The following is a 20,649-nucleotide window of genomic DNA, read 5'->3' as shown; positions in this document are numbered from 1 at the left end:
GCGAGTCAAGGGAGGCGGGAGATAATTAAATTTCACAGCCTGTTTGCAAAGCATCATCCACACACAGACACACACACACACACATAGTATTTATTTCTATCTTCACAAGGATTTTACATGGACTTCCATCCATTTTTTTATTCATTTCTGTACCATAACTGCTGTCCCTATCCATCACCAGTAAATGCCCAACCCTAAACCAAACCTAAACTCAATTCACATCTTAGTCTTAAACATAACCCCTAAACTCAAAACAGCACTTCTTATGTGGGCCTGGGCTTTTGGCTCTAAAAGGAGCAGTGGTCCTCATAACATTGTATTTGTTGGGAAAATGGGATTTACAAGTTAAGAAATGCTAAAACACACACACAGACACACACACACACACACACACACACACACACACATTGAGATTTGCAAAAAAAAAACTGTAACATGTTGCTTTAGACATTAACATGACTTTTAACATGCACACAGTCTAAGCACCTCTACACTCTACCACAAGAGGGATGAAATGCCAGTTCAAATGGTTTGCATAATGTTAGGCACATGCAGAGGGGGCAATGGAATAGCCGCTCCCATTAACAAAGCAATAAAACATTGTCCCACTGACGGAGGGGCTTAGTTGAGCATTATATTATGATTAGCCAGTGATACTAAAACTCAGAGAGAGGACTGGCAGCAGCAGCATCCATTGTACAAATGAGAAGAAAGCAGGAGGCAGCAAGGCAGTAAGCCTGAGTACACAACAATCATTATGCATACTGTTGTTACTGTGAAAGTCTGCTTGTCATACCGAGAGGATGATGAGGCCCTGGTTCTGTAGGAAGAACTACAAGAGGGGAGTTAGGATCTTGGCTGAGGGACCCCAAGACTGGCTGTAGAGGGTTGGCAAGACCTGGTGGGAAGCTGGGGCTCATCCCCACATGGCTCAGACCTGAAACAGGAAGGGGGTAAGGGAGTCCACACAGCTCTGTTAAATCACAGAAACTCTGATCCATTAACACATCCTTGTAACCTTTTCACACTTTGTCATGTTGCTTCAAACACAATGTATTTTATTTGGATTTTATGTGCTGGAACATCGCAAAATATTGCACAAAATTTCAAAATGTTTATAAATAAATTTAAAAAAATGGAATGCTTTTATATTTCTTATTAATTAAGATTATTACATATACTTTTTAATTTAAAAAGTAAATAAGGGAAAAGGAAAAAACATGAACTTCAACAATAAGCCATCATTTAAAATGGAAACATCAAAATCAAGTGTGAAATGGCTGGAGGCTCTGTGTTAATTCTCACCGTATGAAGGGCCCATCCAGAGGGAGGGACTTCCTGTCCTCTGTATCCAGTGGCGGTGAGCTGGGTGAGCATGTGCAACAGGGTCCCCTAATTGGCTTGCTCCACCGGGGACAAGGAGGTGAGGGGTCAGGTCACCGTGGCAGCTACTGGATGGGTGGATCCGAGCGAACTCCATGCAGTCCTTGTTTTCCCTGCAATGGCGTTAGGCGAGGTGAACTTTGTCATTATGTTGATTATCCCTCTTATTGTCATCACCATCATCACCATTATTATGATCATTATCTTCATCCATGTCATCTTCATTACCTCTACCACCATTATAATCATGAAGAAAAGGAAATGTGACGGCAACTGGAACAGCCATCATCTTGTGCCTGGTCTATGACTACTCATTATATGTTTTCTTCCCTTAATATGACTACATAATAAGAGCCTGATACTTCAGAGACATCCGTATTAGTCCCTGTAACATTAATGCACTACATCTCATCTTCAGGAGAAAGAGAGAGATGTGAAGTAAGAGAGCGAGGAGGTACAGAAAAACCACATCAAAGGGTGAGAGGAGTAAATGGAGTGAGGGGCTGAGAGAAAAGAGGAGCAGGGCTTCAGACTGGCAGAAAGAAGCGAGGAAAATAAAAGAAGTGCAGCTTATCAGATGAGAGGAAAACTGAATAGATGCTACCTTTGCGTGCATGCACGCGCGTGTTTGTGTGTGTGAGTGTGTGTGTGTGTGCTTGTATTTGTGACTCTACCTGATGACCAGTTCTCTATCTCTGTCGTGGTGATGAAGACCAATCTGGTCCTCTGACATCCTCTTCCTCTCCTCCAACTCCCGACCAAGAGGATACACAGTGCGCGATACTCCTGAGTTACCAAGACAACAGGACAAACATGCTCACTATTTTCCAGAACCTGTGCTACGTGCACACAGGATATCAGAGATGGTGCTTTTCTTTCTGCATGGTGAGTTTATGCAGAAGCAGTCGAGTGTGTCTTGCTTCTTATATTTCTTATATTTTGGCTAGCAACAAAAAAACAGTAATTACCAAAATGGACGAAACAATAATAAAAGCAGTATATGGTGTCTTACCTTTCAGGCTGGGCAGCACCCGGCCCTGTCTGCTATTTCCAGGAATGCTGTCTGGAGAACGATGGGGGGGCCTGGCTACAGCGACAGCAATACCCACCGGAGGCTGTCGGACCTCCCCCTCTCCGGCTTCTCCGGCCTCCTTTGCACCCCTGTCAGTCTTTTCACCCTCGTTAGTGGAGCCACGGCGAGAAGGGAGAGATTGTTTGGAGGGGTCTTGCAGGGAAGTGTTGCTTTTAGCTCCTCCTCTGTCGGTCCTCTCTGATCTCTCCCCACTCTTGTTAAGGCAGCCCAGACCTCCAAAGGGGCTCCGCTGTGGCAGTAACAAAGGTTGCTGAGAGCTGTAGTTCATAAGGTTCTTCATGGCACCTCCCTCACCATCAGTTGTGTGTGGCAAGGAATGGGACAGCGGAGGAGGCTGTTTACTAACTGATCCAAGATGACTACCTTTTCTCTGGTCATCTTGCTGGCTCCCCAGAGCTCCCCATGAAGATGCTGCCTGACTTCCATCCCTTAACTGCTCCTCTGTGGCTGCAGTCTGGTTGTTGTGCTGCTGATGTCGTATCCTTGCAACCTTTTGTCCTTCCCTCTGAGTTCCAAGTCCAGATCCCACTTTTCCATCTGGACTTGAGAGAGAACAGTCCCTTAGTGAGGAAGTGCCAGAATCAGAACTGGACTTGGCTTGTGGGAGATGATGGCAAATCTCATTTGCAACATCAGCATCTTTAAAAGAGAGATTTGTTTCTAAGCTGCAGGACCGAAGTTCAGGTTGAGAAATTCCGTTGGAGCCAGGTTTGTTGAAGTGATGTGTCTGCTGATTCCAATCAGGAGGTTTGTCAGCTTTGCCATATCCCATCTGCTGTAGGTGGGGCTGGGATTTGTCCTTCTTCTGGCAGCTACTAAGGCGGCTGGGATGGTGAGAGGGACTTTCATGGGATCCCTCTACGGTTTTTTCATCTTTTCTCGTCCCTCCACTTGCTCCATGGCAGTCAGGGGTGGACATGTCCCCTTGTGATCCAACTGAGGGCACATAAGGTGAGCCATTGACCTTTGCTTCCCTGCTGGATCCTCCAGGGCTGGATGTGGGCTCTTTTGAAGGTGTAAGTGTTAGAGGTGGGGGAGGAGGACAGTAAAACTCAGGATGCGGGTGGTGATTTGCAGGGTGTAGCCACCCTCCAGATACTGTGGAGCCTATGTGTAAGGTATGAGGTGGTGGTGGAGGTGGTGGTGGTGGTGGTGCAGGTGGTGGAGGCATGGAGTAGGAAACTACAGCGTGAGGAGTCGGGGGTGTCAGGAATGCCGCTGCTGTAACAGTTCCTCGACGCATACATTCAGATGAAGAAGTTGAAGAGTCACTGATTCTCATTTCCCCAGTTATGGGAGCATCTTTTGAGCCTTGCCTGCTTATTCCAGATGAAAGTCTGCTTGCCCCACCACCACTGCAGCTGCTTAGTGTTCCACCTTTTGCTTCACAGGCACCCTCTGACCCTGCCCCACTGGACAGTTTACAGGCACTCATAGGTTTTGCTCCCTGACTACCCAAGTCACTGTCTTTATACTCTTTGTGTCGCTCTAAAGAGTTTCTGCGGTCTTGTTCCCGACCCTGGAAGGAAAGATGCGGAAGAAGGGCATGGTGTGGATGGGAGTAAGCTTGGTGGACGCTGGATGGAGTGGTGGCAGAGTTCATCTGATGAGAATGCTGTTGGTTGTGAAGCTGCTGCTTTTCTTTGCTGTCCTGGTGTCGCTCTTTGCTGCTCGATTTTTCCCTCTCTTTTGACAAACCCCCCTTTTCTCCCACATCTTTAATGCTCTTCACACCTCCTCCCCCACTGTCTATCTCGCGACTGCAGGGGCCAAGTGGGTGGCCTAAAGCTGTCCTGGACAGTGGAGGAAGGCTGTGATTGGTGGAGAGTAGAGCAGACTGGGGTGGAAGGCCTCTCAGGTAGAAGTGATCTAGAAGAAAATGAGAATTTGAACATGTACATGTAATAATTTCTTGAAACTTATTTGTAAATCAATAGCTTCTTTAACAAAACACTTCAATAATAAAACTTAGATATCTTTTAGGTGTGTCTATGGTTATGTAAAAGAACCAAGGTGGCAAAAGAGATTAATTTCAACACAGTCACTGTCCCACATCAGCTGTTTTGTACAAGAGTAAACCTGCATTGCAGCTCAAGAGTGTCTGGTGATTACAGACAGTCTGAGCAGCAAGCTGACCAGGGGATCTATGGCAAAAACAGAGTCCACCCTTGTGTAGTGCATCATTGACACTCTTTATTTCTTGCTGTTAACACACATCAAGTGAGTACAAGAAAGCCACTGCACCTTTGGCGAAGAGGTATTCCTTTTGGAGGGGTGTCACATGAAATTAATACAAAATGTTAAAAAAAGATGTCACTCAGAACTCATGTGTTAAACCCGTTAGGAGTTTTCTGACTAGTATTTTATACATAACATTCTCCATCAACCCTGCTGAGCCCCCCTTGAATCCATGATGCCAGTTTGATTTTATAAAGCTAGCCTGTGTGACCAGGGTTACCTGGTGTGTAGACGTGTAGATCTTTGTACGTTTGTGATGGCTGATGTATTCAAGTCAACTTTAATTTTCATTAAGATTAGGGTTATGAATGAATGCTAATTAAAGGGTTTGCAAGTTTTTTTCCCCTTCACAACACACAAGTACTCTGAAGCACTCACCTTTTTGGGTTTCATAGAAGCGGGGCTGTCCATAGAGACTGCTGCTATGGTGATCCAGGGCACTCATGGAAAGAAAAGGAGAAGCAAGACTTCCTGAATAGCCCGGGTACCCTGTCAATAGGAAAGGGAGAAGCAAGAGAGAATTCATGTTTCTTCCCAGCGTTGACATTCAGCAGCACCCTACACAAACAGTTTATCTCTGCAATCTATCATAAAAGACCCTAATTTTGGAAAAACACTGAAAAACTACAGCCAGTTGGTTCTATTTTCACCATAAATGCACTCTTGCACAAACATGCCAGATGAGTTGACATTATTTACAGTGGACAGAAGGGTGACAGAAACCACAGCCGACCACTACTGCCAAGTGTTTGCAGATTTTGAATGGATGGAATTTGCTCTTCTACAAAACACAGTTTTCCTCCCAAAACCTACGACGAATAGGAGAAAGCATCACTCCCACTCCTCGCCCTGAAACACACACAGCGAGTCCTCCAAGGAGGTCACTGGGAGGTGAATAATCGTTTCACTTAGTTCCTTGTCTTCAAGGACGTTGAACTATGTTGTGGGATTGAGGAGATCTTGGCAGACCCACATATCTTTAGAATATGGTGCTAGATTATGTGGCTGTGCGGATGCTGGAGTCTGTTTTCCAGAAGTTGGTTTCATGCCCCACAGAGTGTCCTTGCTGGCCCGTTAATTGGCAGCCGTTAAAAGTTTAATGGTGGTGGCCAAAGTAAACAGCACTCCATAAAAACTCATCCTACGCATTCCACAGTCACACAGCAAAACCAGCAACACCCCCATGCTGCTTCTAGTGTGCATGTGTGTATGTGTGTGTGATTATTCTGACTGGTTAACAACCAGTGAATCTAAATGGTGACAATTAGCCAAAAGGCTCTATCAGCCATCTAAGGCCAATCCCCTGGGTAATGATGAGTGATAAAACCGGGGGGGAGGGAGATAGATGGAACTGGAATGACATGGAGTACCACTGAGGCCAAAATGTGGAGAGAAAATAAAGTAAAGGAAGAGTAAAAAAGGAGGGGGTTCAATGGTTGGATGAATGGGGAGATGGTCGGGGAAAACAGACACTAGAGAGGAGCAAGGCTGTCAATATGAAAAGTCATGAGTGTGCTGCTGCTGTGAGGCATACGGAGAGAGGAGCGGGGGATGTGTGTGTGTGTGTGTGTGTGCGTGCGTGCGTGCGTGTGTGAGTGTGTGTGTGTGCATGTGTGCGTGTGTGTGCTTGTAATGGAGAATGGAAGATGAAGGGACAAGCGAAAGGAAAGTGGAGAGCTTTGAGATGCTGGAGATGAGAGGACGAGAGAAAGAGATGAGGAAAGGCGGCACGAGTACGGAGACATAAAACAAGGACAGGTGTAGAAGAGCCAGTAAAAGTAGAGTGTTGTATGTGTGTGTGTGTGTGTGTGTGTGTGTGTGTGTGTGTGTGTGTGTGTGTGTTTGAGACAGGTTCCTTCTCTCTTTGCTGGCTATGCTCCGCTCCCTGGACCGTGGCCAGCTGGCAGGCTGCCTATTGGAGCTCCCTGGCTTGAATTCTTAAAAACAATCATTTGTAGTGTGTGCGCGTGCGAGTGCATGAAGGCGTGTGTGCGTTGGAACATCAAAGCCAAGCCACACAGACGTAAAATCTGTCTTATAGGCACACATACATTCTCCCTCCACACACACACACACACACACACACACACACACACACACACACACACACACACACATTCCTGCTCTCTGTTCACCGCTGCTCCCTGTAGCCTTCAGCCTGAAGTCTTGCGTACGAGTCTTTCCACAGATTCAGGTTGGGAAAGTCACTCCGGGCTACATTAGTGCTCATTTTTATGGCTTAGTCATTGAAAATTAGACACAACTCTATAGCCTGGCATTAAGAGAGAGTGCCAAAGTGCTTCAATAACAGGAAATAAGAAAATTAAAATCACAGGAGGGAAGTAAACAGCAGTTTTACTCACGCCTCTTGGGCTTTTTGTACTCTAGGTCACAGCCACTTAAAACAGCAAATGTGCCAACTATTGTCTCGCCAAGCAGAGTTCATGGTGCCACTGGCGGGGAAGACACATTTTGACTTGTCATGGCAGGAAAAGTACAATAGTAATAAATCACATTACCACATGGCCGGTTTCTTTCGAGCGTCCCGGCACGCACGGCACCGGTATGCTGAAACCGATTCACCTGAATGGAATGCACTCATTACTGTTGTTATTGATTGCACCGCCACTTTCCTGCTACGGTGCACAGAGATGAAGTGAGAAAAGCTTCTCACTGACTGGAATGACGGGAGCTGCGTCTTTGTCAATGGTATAATTCTTGCCGGAGATTTCAGAGACGGTTTTGAGTTGACAACACTCAGAACTGCTGGGCTGTATTCACAAAATACTAAACCGGAGTCAGATTCTGAGTCAGTTTTAACTTGGTTGAGAAATATAGCCTGTGGTGCAAACTGTCACTTTGTTCATGTCTTTCTTAGGTGTTATCTTTGGTCCTGTCCCACCCACCCAACACTCCCACATGCACTCATGAGTGTACAAAAACACACACAGATATACCTGAAAGGGACAGATAACTCAGTCAAGCTCAGAATTTCACCACAAACGGTTAACAGTCGAAAGAGGACATGATGCATGAGGATCCGCATGCCGTTTCACTGCATATGTGTGTCAGATCAGGAAGGGGGCCGTTGGAGGTCGGTTAGCCCAGAGGAGGGCCTTGAGGGTGGGGCTGCGGTCTGAGCCGAGGGGGGGGATGGTGGAAATGGGGGTGAGTTTCGAAGCGTACCTGGGTGCAAAGGGAGGAACTCGGGGCCTACTGAGACCCAGCTGGACGAAGGTGGTTATAAAAACGTAGCAGCGATGTGGAGTAATGCTGATTAATGGGTTCCCTGATAGTGTGAAGAGATTTGCGTGCTTATTTATAGTTGGAGAAGGAAGAAGTGGGGGGGCTTTGTTGTGTTTGAGCTCTGAACTAGAAAACAACCACAAATACGAAACCACTAACAGACCCAGAAACACACTCAGCCGTACATGTGTATGGCTATAAGTAGCATCATCTGAGGCGTCGCTGTTGCACGTGTTTGGTCTCGGCTCCGCGTTGGTTAAACCACTTAATGGCTCCATCTCAGTCTAATCCCAAACCAAGACCCCGGATTAGACAGAGAACCAAGCTGCTTCCTGTGTGTGCGTGCGTGTGTGTGCGTGTGTTTGTGTATGTCTTACCTTCATGTGAGTGGGGGAACCAGATAGGGGAAGTGCTTGAATGGGTTCCAGCCCTGTAGGAAGGGGAGGCGGGGGAGGCAGCAGGTCCAGAGGGGTGAGGGGGATGGGAGGGTGGGGTCCCCAGACTCCTGGCCAGGAAGGAGCCCATGAAGGAAGCACCTGAGGGACACAAAGAGAGAGATAGAGAGGGTTAGACAGCTCAGCGTGGATTAAATGAGGGTTTTTTGGGGTTAAGCAGAAGTCTGATGAAGTGACAACAATTTCACTTTGATAAAGAGGAAGAGAAGTTCTAAAATGTTTCTGTTGAGCAAATTCAAAACAGATGCTCTGAAAATTCAGAGATTACAAAGACAGACATGTAAACGGCTTACAGAGGCATCCAGGGACGTCACAACGACAAATTCTACTGTATATTGTTGGGAATTTTATGTGATTGATCAACATTAAGTGATGCATCCTTCCAAAGTGTAAGGAAAAACACGCTGTTTTTTTTTTATTTAGAATAAATAATAGTAAGCTTTATTTATATACGGTAGCACCTTCCAACAATCCCTTGCATTGATCAAAGTGCTTTTGAAGGTAAAACATATAAATACAGAGCAAAAATAAATCAGTAAAAAGCTAAAAAGTGTGGTGGGTATTCAAGTTCCCTTTCACTCTGTTACCCCAAAATAAAATCTGATGCCACCTTCTCACTCCAGAGGTAATCTGATTAGTAAATATATTATCCCTGGTGCAATTTGATTTCAACATAAATACTGTAATATAATCTGTGAAGTATTTTTTGAATGAAAAAAGTGATAAATTGCTGCTTCTTTTTCCTGAAGTTCATATACTGAAACCAGAAAGCACATGTTTAAATTAGGTGATAAAGCTATGGAGCCACATGCGTCTCAATATCTGTGTCACTTGGTGCTGACATATTAACCTCAATTAGCGGTTCAGGGAGGGGAAAAAAGTGAGATAACTTGAAGCGATTAGCCCTGCAGCTGGTCTGACTGGGATTTTTTATCTCTTTTCGTTTTAACAGACTCGGTTTCTCTGCAGATCAGATCCAAACTGGTGAAAAGCGAGGCGTCTGTCTGCCGTATCTAAGAGTCAAAGGGAGAATTTGTCAAGGCTGACATGTTTCCACCTGAGAGGTTAGTCGTTATTTTGAAGACAGATCTTTTTAGCATTAGCATCAAATGACAAACAGTGACAGCTGGACTTGGAAGGCCACTTTGAGGGGATTTTGGCTGTAATTCTTCAAGACGCTCCAGTGTGTCATGGTTAAAGAAGAAATATTGAAACCTTCCAAACCTGAAGCAGAGCTTTTCTTCAACCTGATGAAAAAAACAAAACCTTTCCTTTATATTTAGAACATTTCCAGACCGGTTAGATCAAATCAGCTAGGTTGTTGTTCGCTGCAGATTGAAATTTGACCTTCTTGGAAAATGTAAAGCTTTTTTTTTTAAGCATCTCTACATGAAAGCAAATTCGATTTGTTATCTGACCAGCCATGATATTAATGGTTTCAACATTCACACCTTTGGATATATTGCTCATATTCCAGCTCCTGGAACAGCACTAAAGCTGTGTTAATGAATGAATGAGTGACCGTTTACCCTTTGAACGCACATCTGGTCATATATTAATCTCCCTGTGGACATTTACACAGGAAGCTGTGGACACACAGCGGCTCTTTTCGAATTACTCACGGTCATGTTTCATTCATACATTCTGGTATAGCACTCACTGTCACATCCTTCTTTTTCCAAAACTATGCACTGATTTCTGACTTCCAGTTATTGTAATGTTAAATGTTCCTCCATCTTGTTAAATGTATTAATGCAGCCTCTTTACACGGCCTCTCTAAAGTCGAGCACCTACTTCAGCTTCATTCTACATATGAGAAGATATGCTGATGTGTATTAGAGGTGGGCATTTATCTTATCGTTTCTTCTTTTCTATCTTATTGTTTATCATTTATCATGAATTTTTTTATCATAAGAATATTGATTTATTGTTCCTTTGATCAATTTCAGGTATTGAAAAAAAAATCTGACGCTATGATTGTAAACATTATTTTTGATATTTTCTCCACTGCTTGTTCCATCAGAGTATCAATAAACATCAGGAAATTTGAACATGTGATTAAACAGTTTCTGTGTTCATCTAGTGTTATAGATCTCTGTTTTTTAGCATATGTCAGCCTGAACAACCTATTGTAAATGGGATGCTGTACCATGCAGTCACTGACACAGACCTAAAAAACAAGCTATAGTTTTTTTTTAATCGAAATCATTATTACCACAATAGTACCACAAAATATCACAGTAAAATTCTAAGTCTTCATCACCTGCCCACTAATGTGTAGCCAAACTCGAGCACTTAATCCTTCCACTTCAGTTTTATTTGCAGTGTTTTCCAACTCCTATTGGCTCTAACCACAGATACAGCAAGACAAAAATAAATAAATACACTTCTGCTGAAAAAAATGCTAAACAAACACTGGAGATGAAATGTATGTGAGTCGAAAGAAAAAACGATTGCAACCCCAACCATGTCATGCTTGACCTGAGTGTCAAAAACTTAACATCTCTTTAATATTTTACTGATATTATGTAATATGCTATAGCTTCTGAATAAAACTGCATCTTGGTTAAGGGAGATGGAGTATGACATTTTGTTCAGTAACCAGAATTGGACAGATATAAGCTTAATTTTCAACTGAATTAACGCCTTTCACACTCTTCAGAGTGTGAAGCTAACCTCAAGTTAGCTGACCCATAGTTAGCTATTTTCATGAAGAGTGAGGGGTTTGAAATTCCAAACCCTGTGAGCCTCAGAGAAGTGTGTCCTTAAAAGGGGCTGGTATCACGTCATCCTTATAGCAGAAGCAGGAGTCTTCAACTCGAGGGCCGGGGTCCTGCCATTTTCAGCTGCTTCTGATTCAGCATAGTGGTGTCATATAATCAGCTCATTAGCAGAACTCTGGATAACTTGATTGTATGCTACAAAGGTAATTCAGCCATTTGATTGAGGTGTGTTGCACCAGGAACACATCTAAAAGTTGTAGGACAGCGGTCCTCAAGGCCTGGAGCTGAAGACCCCTGAAGTTGAGTCAAGTCGTTGGTACCAGTGGAAAAGCACCATTAGTTCTGCAGTTAGTCTGACCAACTAGCTGACAAGACTTGATTTGGCCATTATCTCTCTGAGTGTTATAAAGCCTCAGACACACAGTGCTACTCATTTTCCTCTTTCACCATTTCATACTTTTGCAGTTTTGGAACCTTCACCCACAGCGGGGGTCTCGAACTCCAGAGCCCTGCAACGTTTAGACTCCCCTCTGCTTTGGTACACCTGGCTCCAGTATTAGCTCATTAGCAGAGCTCTGTAGAGCAGGCTCTGCAGTTTCGCCATTTAAGTCAAATGTGGAGAACAAGGGACGCATCGAAAAGTTGCAGGACTCTGGCCCTCCAGGAATGTGGTTTGAGACCGCTAACCTACAGACCGTCTGACTGGTAAATCAAGAGCTTTTTCTTTTTTTCTTTTTTTTGGGGGGGAGGAGGGGGCTCAATTCTGTCTTCACCACAACAGACAAAAGGATCATACTCATTACTGCAGACCAGGCGTCGATTCGTCTACCTCTTCCACTCTACCATCACACCAACATGCTCATCGTCCTCCATTTGAGGGGGAGACTAACCCCTGACCCTAAAGGTTGAGAACCATGTCCTCAAACTAAGAGATCCTAGTCACTTCAGACTCGACTGGGAACCACTCCAGTGCATATTGAAGAGAACTTGAGTAGCACTTGTATAAATTCCACAGCAGTGGAGCCTGTATGCAGTGTATATGGCATCTCAAAGATGCAGTCCTCAGGTCTGATCCACATACAGCATGCAGAGGCATCAGACGCTCTGCAGTGTGACTGGGAGGAGCGGTTTCATGATTTAATAAGAAGGAGAGAGAGAGCAGAGAAATTCATCGCAAAAAGTAAGTTAGAGTTAAAGGGGGCAGTATTGTGTGTGTATATTGGCATTTTATAGCCCAAATGAGTAACTTTGTTAACTTCAGTTGTTATAAAATGACTTTATAATTTAATCTCTTGGAATTGGGCCTCTGTCTCTTTAAAAACTCCTGCTCTTTCTGAAACTCCACCTTCAGAAAGTCATCACAACATGGCTGCTCTAGTAACCTTTTAGCAACATTTTACCAGCGTTTCACTGAGAGGTAGCTGCTACAATGAGCTCAGCTGGTGTGTAATTCCACAAGTGTTTGCTAACTGCTGCTGGCTAGTCTGAAGGAGCTGAGTGGCGTCGAGTGGGAGGGATGTTCTGTGAGGCAGACGCTCAGCTTTGAATCTGCAGCTTCAGTCCCATCAAGTGTTTTGCCCAGCTGAATGGTTGCATGGGAGACTAAAAGATTTCTAAAACATGCATGAAAGTATCAAAGAAACATTCCGGGTGTGTTTTTGATGAAGGAAAACATTGTAACATAATGTAAAGCTTTAAAAAAGGTTGATTTTACATAACATCGCCCCTTTAAATTGGTTTGAACTATACTGGAAAAATGTAATCATTTAGAAAATCTTGAAAGGATCAAATTTAAACATGACCAAAAGCTTGATCTTGTTCACAAATCAAAGCAAAGTTCAGTCTCGGCAAACTGAGTTAGACGAGTGGGTTTGTTCGAGTGGCAGGGTAAGAAGGCAACAAATCCGAATCCACAAGGAATCAAGTAATTAGCCACAGGACAGAGAGAGAGAGAGAGAGAGAGAGAGAGAAAGAGAGAGAGAGAGGCTGGGGCGGCTAGGTCGTTACCCATAAACGCTGCGTCGCATCAGAGCCAATTACCACAACCACAACAGTCCACAGTGGAGTCACTCACACATGTACTGTACCCTCACCTCAGCTACATTGTGACGCCCTGACAACCACAACCACAAGTGCCTTCAGCTGTCTGCCAGTCTTTCTCTCCAAGAAACACACACATAATGCGCGCGCGCGCACGCGCGCGCGCGCGCACACACACACACGCACACACACACCCGCACACACACACACACACACACACAAAAGTGAGAGGGCATGGGATAAATCAGAGCTGGATGGAGCAGTGGCGTTGTTATTAGCTGACAAATCAGGGAGTGTGTGTGCCTATTTGTACAGCTTCCACCCAAGCATTGAAACACACACACACACACACACACACACACACACACACACACACACACACACACACACACACACACACATCCACGGTTCAAATGTAGAGCCCCCCGCCCCCTCTTTCTCTTGCTCTTGATATTTTCCCTCTCTGTAGTCATAATAAATCGAAGAGGAAAAGAAAAAGATCCATGGAGACATTTATTTTCTCTATTTTGTTCTCACTCAGACAGGATATTTTTACATCTTTCTTTGCCCCCTCCCAATCTGTTCTTGTCCAACGTACATCAGCAGACTCGTAGGCAGTCATAATAAAACGCCGATTGTATAAAGCTGGTTTCCCAAGGCACACCGCCCATCCCGCTTACTGTGCAGACTGTTCACACACACAGAGACGCACACACAGGAGGATCCACACTCCCTGTGTGGTTGATCATTTACTACGTCGGTGAAGAGAAATAAGGTGGACGGGTTAAAAACATCAGCTTCACCTGATGTCCACATTTTCCTCCTCTCCTCCTTTTTCTCCTCCCTCTTTTTCCTGTTACCGGACTCACACACTCACACACCCTCCCTGTCTGTTTTCTGTTGGCGAGTTGATCTGAAAATCATATTTGCCCACTCCCTCTGGGTTGCCGATATGGAAAATCACACCAGAGGGCCAGTCGCTAACATAAACCTAATTTCTCTCCCTCCCATTCGTTTCTTCCTGGACTCTGTTTCCACCTTTGTTTCGTCCAAATCCACACACACACTCATCCTCCCGTTCCGTCTGTCGCCACCGCTTCCTTTGGGAAGTTCCCATTGCCCCCCCAAAAAAATACCAAACTGCTCAAACAAATCAGCAGCAGCTGATCTAAAAAACACACGACTGCTTTTTAATTTTGTGTACGGTTTCAAACATCATACATAAAAACACACATCATATTTCAGATTTCTCTTTGTGCATATGTTATTTATAATAAATACAAGCTGCTGACTGTGGATGCAGCTCCATTCAGTCTCCGCAGTGGTAATTAAAAAAGAAAATGTGTTTGCAATGCTTCCCGTTTTCCCAGCTGGCATCATAACTTGGAAAATTGTGTCAACACGAAAGCAGCAAATCCTCCAGTGTTGACAATCTGAGGTAATAAAAAGCAGAATTATGAGTTTTTATTTACACTCACGCAGTCGCCTGCACTTACAGTGAACAGGATCTGCTTTGGTTTATTTATGAATGGCTGAGATTTGTCAGGAAAAGGAGCCATTTAAAAACACTTAGATGCTGTTTTTGGAGAAAGCCCGATCTGGACATACGCCTCGACTTTCTGGGTTCTGTTGCTTTGGGGGTTTTTCTTCTTTTGTTTTTCAGTTTTTATGTCTAAATGTAAGCAACTTACCAAAAAAATATACACAGAACTTCAGAGTTTGATAGGGGAATATTTTACTAAACAAAAAGAATCATTTGGAACCAAAAGCTTAATACCCACATTGCAATATTACATGTCTTTTCTCTTAAAATAGCCCTAATAAATAAATGCAGGAAAAAAATCTACAAAAAAGTGAGACAGAAACTGTGCTGAATGCATCCATTCTTTTTATTTCCATAAAGAAGTACTCAGTGCTTCTTTGTTTAACCGTCTCTTTTAAAGACACAACCATAGAGTGACATATTCCTTTCCATAACTACAGTAAGTATTCTATGTTTGCTTTTACTTTTTTGTGAATGGAGCCACTGGCAGATCTGTAGCTGCTGTTAGCTCTGGTCCTCCTGCCAGTGATTCAGGATTTAGCTGCTTCTCTTTTGTATTTGAAGCCACTGCTGGAGCTTTCACTGTCATGTAATGTGTAGATTTTCTGTCTCAGTGCTGCTGTGTTTAGTTGTGTAGCATTCTTGGATGGAGAAATTAAGAGAATATGTGTGAAAGTATGCTGTTAACTCTTTGGTTTTTCTGCCTCTTTCCTTACAGCAGGTGATCATCCATTCCTCCAGTCAAAAAGAAGTTGTTCTTCTCTACTGTTGCCACATGCTTGTCAATTTGAAGCAATTACTCAAAGCAATGAACTGGGCTTCTCTAGATATTTACCTTTTAACCAATTGGCATTTTTTTTAAAGTTACATAACCTTCATTATTTCTCACTGATATTTTACTTGAAATTGACTTTTAATTTGGACTAATTTGAGTCTATATAATTACATATGAACCCTATTGTTATTCTTGTAGACTGAGTTGGTGCTATATAAAGTATGAAAATCAACTGGAACGAGCTGACTTGAAATAATGTGTAGAGTAAAACAGAAAGGGAAACGTTACAAGGTGGAATTACTGACAATAGCAGCTGAACAACAGTTTAAGAAATTCAAGAAAATTGTTGAAACTCTTCAAAGAAGCTGGGTTTGCACTGCAAATATTCAAAATCCTCCTGTGGCATCATCCTCCAACAACTTCCTGTTGTCTTCTTTGTGGTCTCTGCCAGCAGTAACATCCGACTGTTCACCATGTGACTCATGTGATACACTAATTTCAATATAGCCCAATAATCACCTTCTCCTAACAGAAGACCTTTGTATCAAAAAATCTGACTTTTTTCGAAATTGCCGTGTTTCCAGTAAGCTAATTTATTTTCAGAATTCCAATTTGAGCAATTATATAATACCAAACAAGGTTGTTTCCCCATGTCTTATTTTCAAAATCTCGTGTTAGTAGATTTCTCAATGCCATTAACAGAGACAATCTGCTGCATGTAACCGAGGTACAAAATCTAGCTAAAAGAATACGCAACCCTGCATCTTCTTCTGTGGTGCTTCAGCAGTTACTGATGAGTGCTTCGTGAATTCAGAGTGAAAGAAAACAGCACAGCGATTGAAAACAGGCCAGACCGTCCCAAGGTCCTTCATAGTTTTAAAGAGGGAAAGAAAGAGGGAAAGAAAGAAGGAAGAGGATGACAAAGAATGAAAATGGAGAGAAGAAAAGGGAAGCTCCAGAGGGAGGGTTGTTAGTGGTGATAAACCAATGTCACACAGTGGAAGAAGCAAACAAGGATGAAGCAGAGGAGTGATTTCCTTTGTTGCATCTCTCTGAATGGACTGCTGCTGATCAATAGACACACACAAACACACACACACATATACGCACACATACCTGGAAGGATGATGAGTTAAATCAATCTCCATCCAATTGAAGATCAATATCCTCTTGTGTCATATTGTCACATTTTCCAATTAACAAAAGCACTGTGTGCTCATGCTGATATACTGAACTCTCTCTGCGACACACTCATACACTCTTGGACTAGTTGAGACACCTCAAGAGTCTGAATGTGCAGCCTCAGTGTGTGTATGCGTGTGTGCGTGCGTGCGTTCGTGTGTGTGTGTGTGTGTGTGTGTCAGAGGTTTTGACTCTCGTTAGCTTGGCTGTTACGCTTATTGCCGAACACTTGGCAACCTCTCGTCAGGCCGACCCTTTCATGAGCCTCCAACCACCAAGAGCCCTGGCACCGAGCCTCCGGCTCTGTGTGTGTGCACATTTGTGTGTGAGTGTGTTGGTGTGTGGGTGTGTGTTTGTGTGTGTGTGTGTTCAGGGGCAGGAGTCAAGCCAGACCTTTCTGATCTGTTTTGACACCATGGCATTGCGCAAGTGACAGGGCTACTCAAACAAGTCGGTTGAGGAAGGCGCTTAGAAACCCCCTCACACAGACACACGCACACGCACGCACGCACACACACACACACACGCACACACACCCACAGGTCCATAAAAGCATTGTGGCACTGGGGACATCAACACATTCAATGTGTGAGTAAACGGCAGAGCGGTGCTTTACAAAGAACACGCTCAAGGCAGAAGAGTGGTTCTTTTGCTCGACTTGATCCAGATAGCATTTTCCTCCTGCTCTATCTCATTATTCATCAGCAATTCCTCTTGACTCATTCATGTTCCAGAAAGATGGAGCGAGAGAGAGAAAGAGAAAAAGAGAGAGAGAGAAAGAATGGTGCACAAGCAAAGCATGGCATGTCGCAAGGGACAAGCAGCCATGCTGAATCACATTACAGCGGGAAGAAGAGAGAGGACAGAGAGATAGAGAAAGCGAGAAAAAGATTGGAGGGGGAGAAAAATGAGATGAAAGAGCTACAAATGAGAGATTTCCCTGTGAGGCGCATAAATCAGCAGACTATGAACAGCAAAGCCTGACTCCCAGGCTGCAGACCCGAGCATCGCCATCCACCACACACACACGCACACACACACACACACACACACACGTCTCTCTCTCTATGCTCCGGTAGTTAAGAGTTGTAACTCACTGCATCTACACTTGTGTTTTATGACATTAAAAGTCCTTACGCTCAAAAGAAACATAATTTGACTGAGCTCACTTCACAAGAATTACAAGAAATAATTCAAGAGAGAAATTAAATGCACAAAAACAGAGGGGGAAAAAACTGTATAGGATTGTACCGAATGTGAGACTGTTGGAACAGATTAAAAAAAGAATCTAGGTGTTGCTCAGAGTTTCCCGTCCGCCCCACGGAAGTCTGCTGACTGCGAGTGAGGAGGAAAATGTTTTTGACCACAGACTTAATGGACACCACACAGCCACCCACCCACAACAGGAGGAAGGACCATTTTTGGTCATGGAGAACAGGAACTCACAACAGGAGAGATTCTTGGGAAGCAGGAAAAGGGTGCGGAGGAGAAGGTTGTCAAAGTACGTTTTTTTCATATTATAGCAGAGAAAACAAGAGGACCTGGGTCTTATGAGACCGCTCCCCCAGCTTGGGCCAGAATGAGACACAGATACTCAGTTCAGGGGTACACACACCAACACACACAAGGCTAATGAAGAGCAGAAGGCTGCTGATGTTTAAGGAGAGCCTAGAGTGAAGGTTGACAATGCAATTCCATCTGACTCGTGTGTGCATGTGTGTGTGTTTTGTGCACATTTATAATGAAAACACAACTACTGACCATAATAAATTGAAGGTGTGTGTTTTATCAGGACGCCAGGCTGAACCGGGTCCAAACGAGACCACCTCGTTACGGGCAGAGTGAATCTCCAAACAGAATGCAACTGAAGTTAACCACTTGTGAATTTTACAACTTTACCTTTTTTTTTTTTTTTTTTTACAACTTTTACAACTTTACATTTGGCAATCTACAGTACATCAGCTTTTAATCTCTGCTACACACCCTTTTTTTATTGAAACAATATACTGTATGACTCCCTGCTAACTGTATGACTACTTATGAGTCAAAAGAAAGTTTATGGCAGGATATGATGACATACTTAAAGACAGGGAATGTGATGTAATTGTTCAATATCTCTTTAGATGGTATTTCAAATTACATCTTGTACAAGCTTAATATTTTATATCAGAAGTCAAGACTGATGAATTCATTAGAGAATCCAGAGGATGGAGGCTGGCAGAGGGGACCGGATTACTAATGTCACAGTAGAGAGATGAGCTCACGTCATCAAAATTGGGATAAAGATGAGTTGTTTGATGAGGTGGGATATGTTGATAGGTTTGGTCCTGAGTTTCAAAAAAAAAGCTAAGATAAAAAACAAAAAAACATTAAGGTATTCAAAACCTAAATAAGGCTTTGAATACCTTATTTCAGAGGCTTATTTGAAATAAGGTATTTCAAATACCTTAGTATTTGAAAGACAAAGTCCCTGTAGTGTTGGAAGGATTTTAAGATCTTTTAGCTCTTTTTTTGTTTGTTTTACGTTGCTGTTTCCAGGCAGCTTTTCTATTCAAAGGCTATGTAAGAAGAAGTGAGGAAATGTCTTTAGATCAAGAATTTAAAAGATATTTAACAGGTGACAGTAGTTAAATATTTAGATGATACATTCTCATTATTTCCCAGACGGTTGAGGTTATGGCAGTGCTAAGAGAATTTTAAAAATTATTAGATAAATCAAGCATCCATATAGGACTTCACAAGTTAGCAACTAGCTAATCATCAAGGAAATGTGGAAAATGTAAAGTCATTAAAGCAATTAAATTCAGACAAAAACGAAGAATGTTTTGTTCTTTTTTTCATGTAGTGGTCATGTAAGTTTTATTCAACTGGTGTCCTCAAATTATATCTTTTTGACAAAAGCAACTATAATATTTTTTATTGTTTGTTTTATTGTCAGCCAACAGTTTTAGAAAGAGGCCAGAAAGAGGCAGCAAAACTCAAGTTGTTCCGGTTTCCATCAATAACTCAGAAACGTAGATATGGTTTTGTCTGTACTGTCTTTCAGATTTCTCCAATTTAGATTCAGTTTGAGTCAATAACTGAGTTGTAATTGTATAATTTATTCAAAAACATACACATTTCAAAGCAAATACTCTAATTTTTATATGAACTAGCACAAACAATTGCTAACAATGAAGGGCAGACAACAAACTTTAAATGCTATCTTAGAAAATGTACAGCAATTCAAATCTGAATTCAGTCAAAAGCTAAATATGTCTTCCTCCTTGTGGTGTAGTATTTTTCAGAAAACTCAGATTTAGACAATAAGTTGCTTAAAAAAAATCAGGTACATAATAGCTAATAATATTTATATTTTTAGTTAACGCAAGCGAGTGGCTAGGTAGCAACCAAGGACATCCAACAAACTCCACACATGGAAAATGTCTCAGTAAAGACTGAGTTCAAATAAAACCTGATATGGTTTTGCTAAAGCAGCCTGTCTCAGTAAACCTGAACTACAGCTTGGCTCAGACTGTGTTTATAACATATAAGATACTCATCTAAAAGCAAGTAGAGTTTAGATATGTAGCAGCCAGCTCAGAGTTCAGCAACCTTTTCAATTCAAAAATTCAAAGAGCCAATTTTCCCCAACTGCTACAAGATTTAATATGGCTGAGTCACGAAACAAGGCAGATTTTAGAAACATGTTCTAATTAAATAACTTCTGTTGAAAGTTAAAATAATTAATCTACCTATTGCAAAGCAAAAAAAAAAAAAAAAAAAACAAAAACGTCATTTTATAGAATAAGGCCATAAAAAAGGAAAATGAAGAAATGAAGAAAGATACGAAGGCCACTTAAATATATAAAAGCTGAAATAAAAACAAGGTTAAATCACTCTTAAAAGCCTTGTAGCACTGGTGCCTTTTTGTTGTTGATACTCTACGCCAGTGTTTTTCAACCACTGTTCCGCGGCACACTAGTGTGCCG

The 20,649-nt window shown here is 42.7% G+C and overlaps 1 protein-coding gene across 6 annotated transcripts in view; it reads right to left on the bottom strand.

Annotated features, from left to right (window-relative positions):
• The window catches only part of bahcc1b (BAH domain and coiled-coil containing 1b), a 103,361-nt gene that overhangs the window by 30,277 nt on the left and 52,435 nt on the right, over positions 1-20,649 (bottom strand). For all 6 annotated transcript variants that reach the window (XM_015055583.1, XM_015055574.1, XM_015055560.1 and 3 more), the window contains exons 3-8: positions 8,338-8,496; positions 5,093-5,203; positions 2,396-4,345; positions 2,058-2,169; positions 1,306-1,496; positions 797-937 (exon numbers count right to left, since the gene is read on the bottom strand). In XM_015055583.1, coding sequence (XP_014911069.1) covers positions 797-937; positions 1,306-1,496; positions 2,058-2,169; positions 2,396-4,345; positions 5,093-5,203; positions 8,338-8,496 — 2,664 coding nt within the window. The remainder of the gene's footprint in view (positions 1-796; positions 938-1,305; positions 1,497-2,057; positions 2,170-2,395; positions 4,346-5,092; positions 5,204-8,337; positions 8,497-20,649) is intronic.

The sequence above is a fragment of the Poecilia latipinna genome, unplaced genomic scaffold (assembly GCF_001443285.1).
Source record: "Poecilia latipinna isolate Pla-1442-1.1 unplaced genomic scaffold, P_latipinna-1.0 Scaffold58, whole genome shotgun sequence".
NCBI lineage: Eukaryota > Metazoa > Chordata > Actinopteri > Cyprinodontiformes > Poeciliidae > Poecilia > Poecilia latipinna.
Note: the sequence above shows the minus strand (reverse complement) of the source record. Positions and strands in the feature narration are given on the sequence as shown.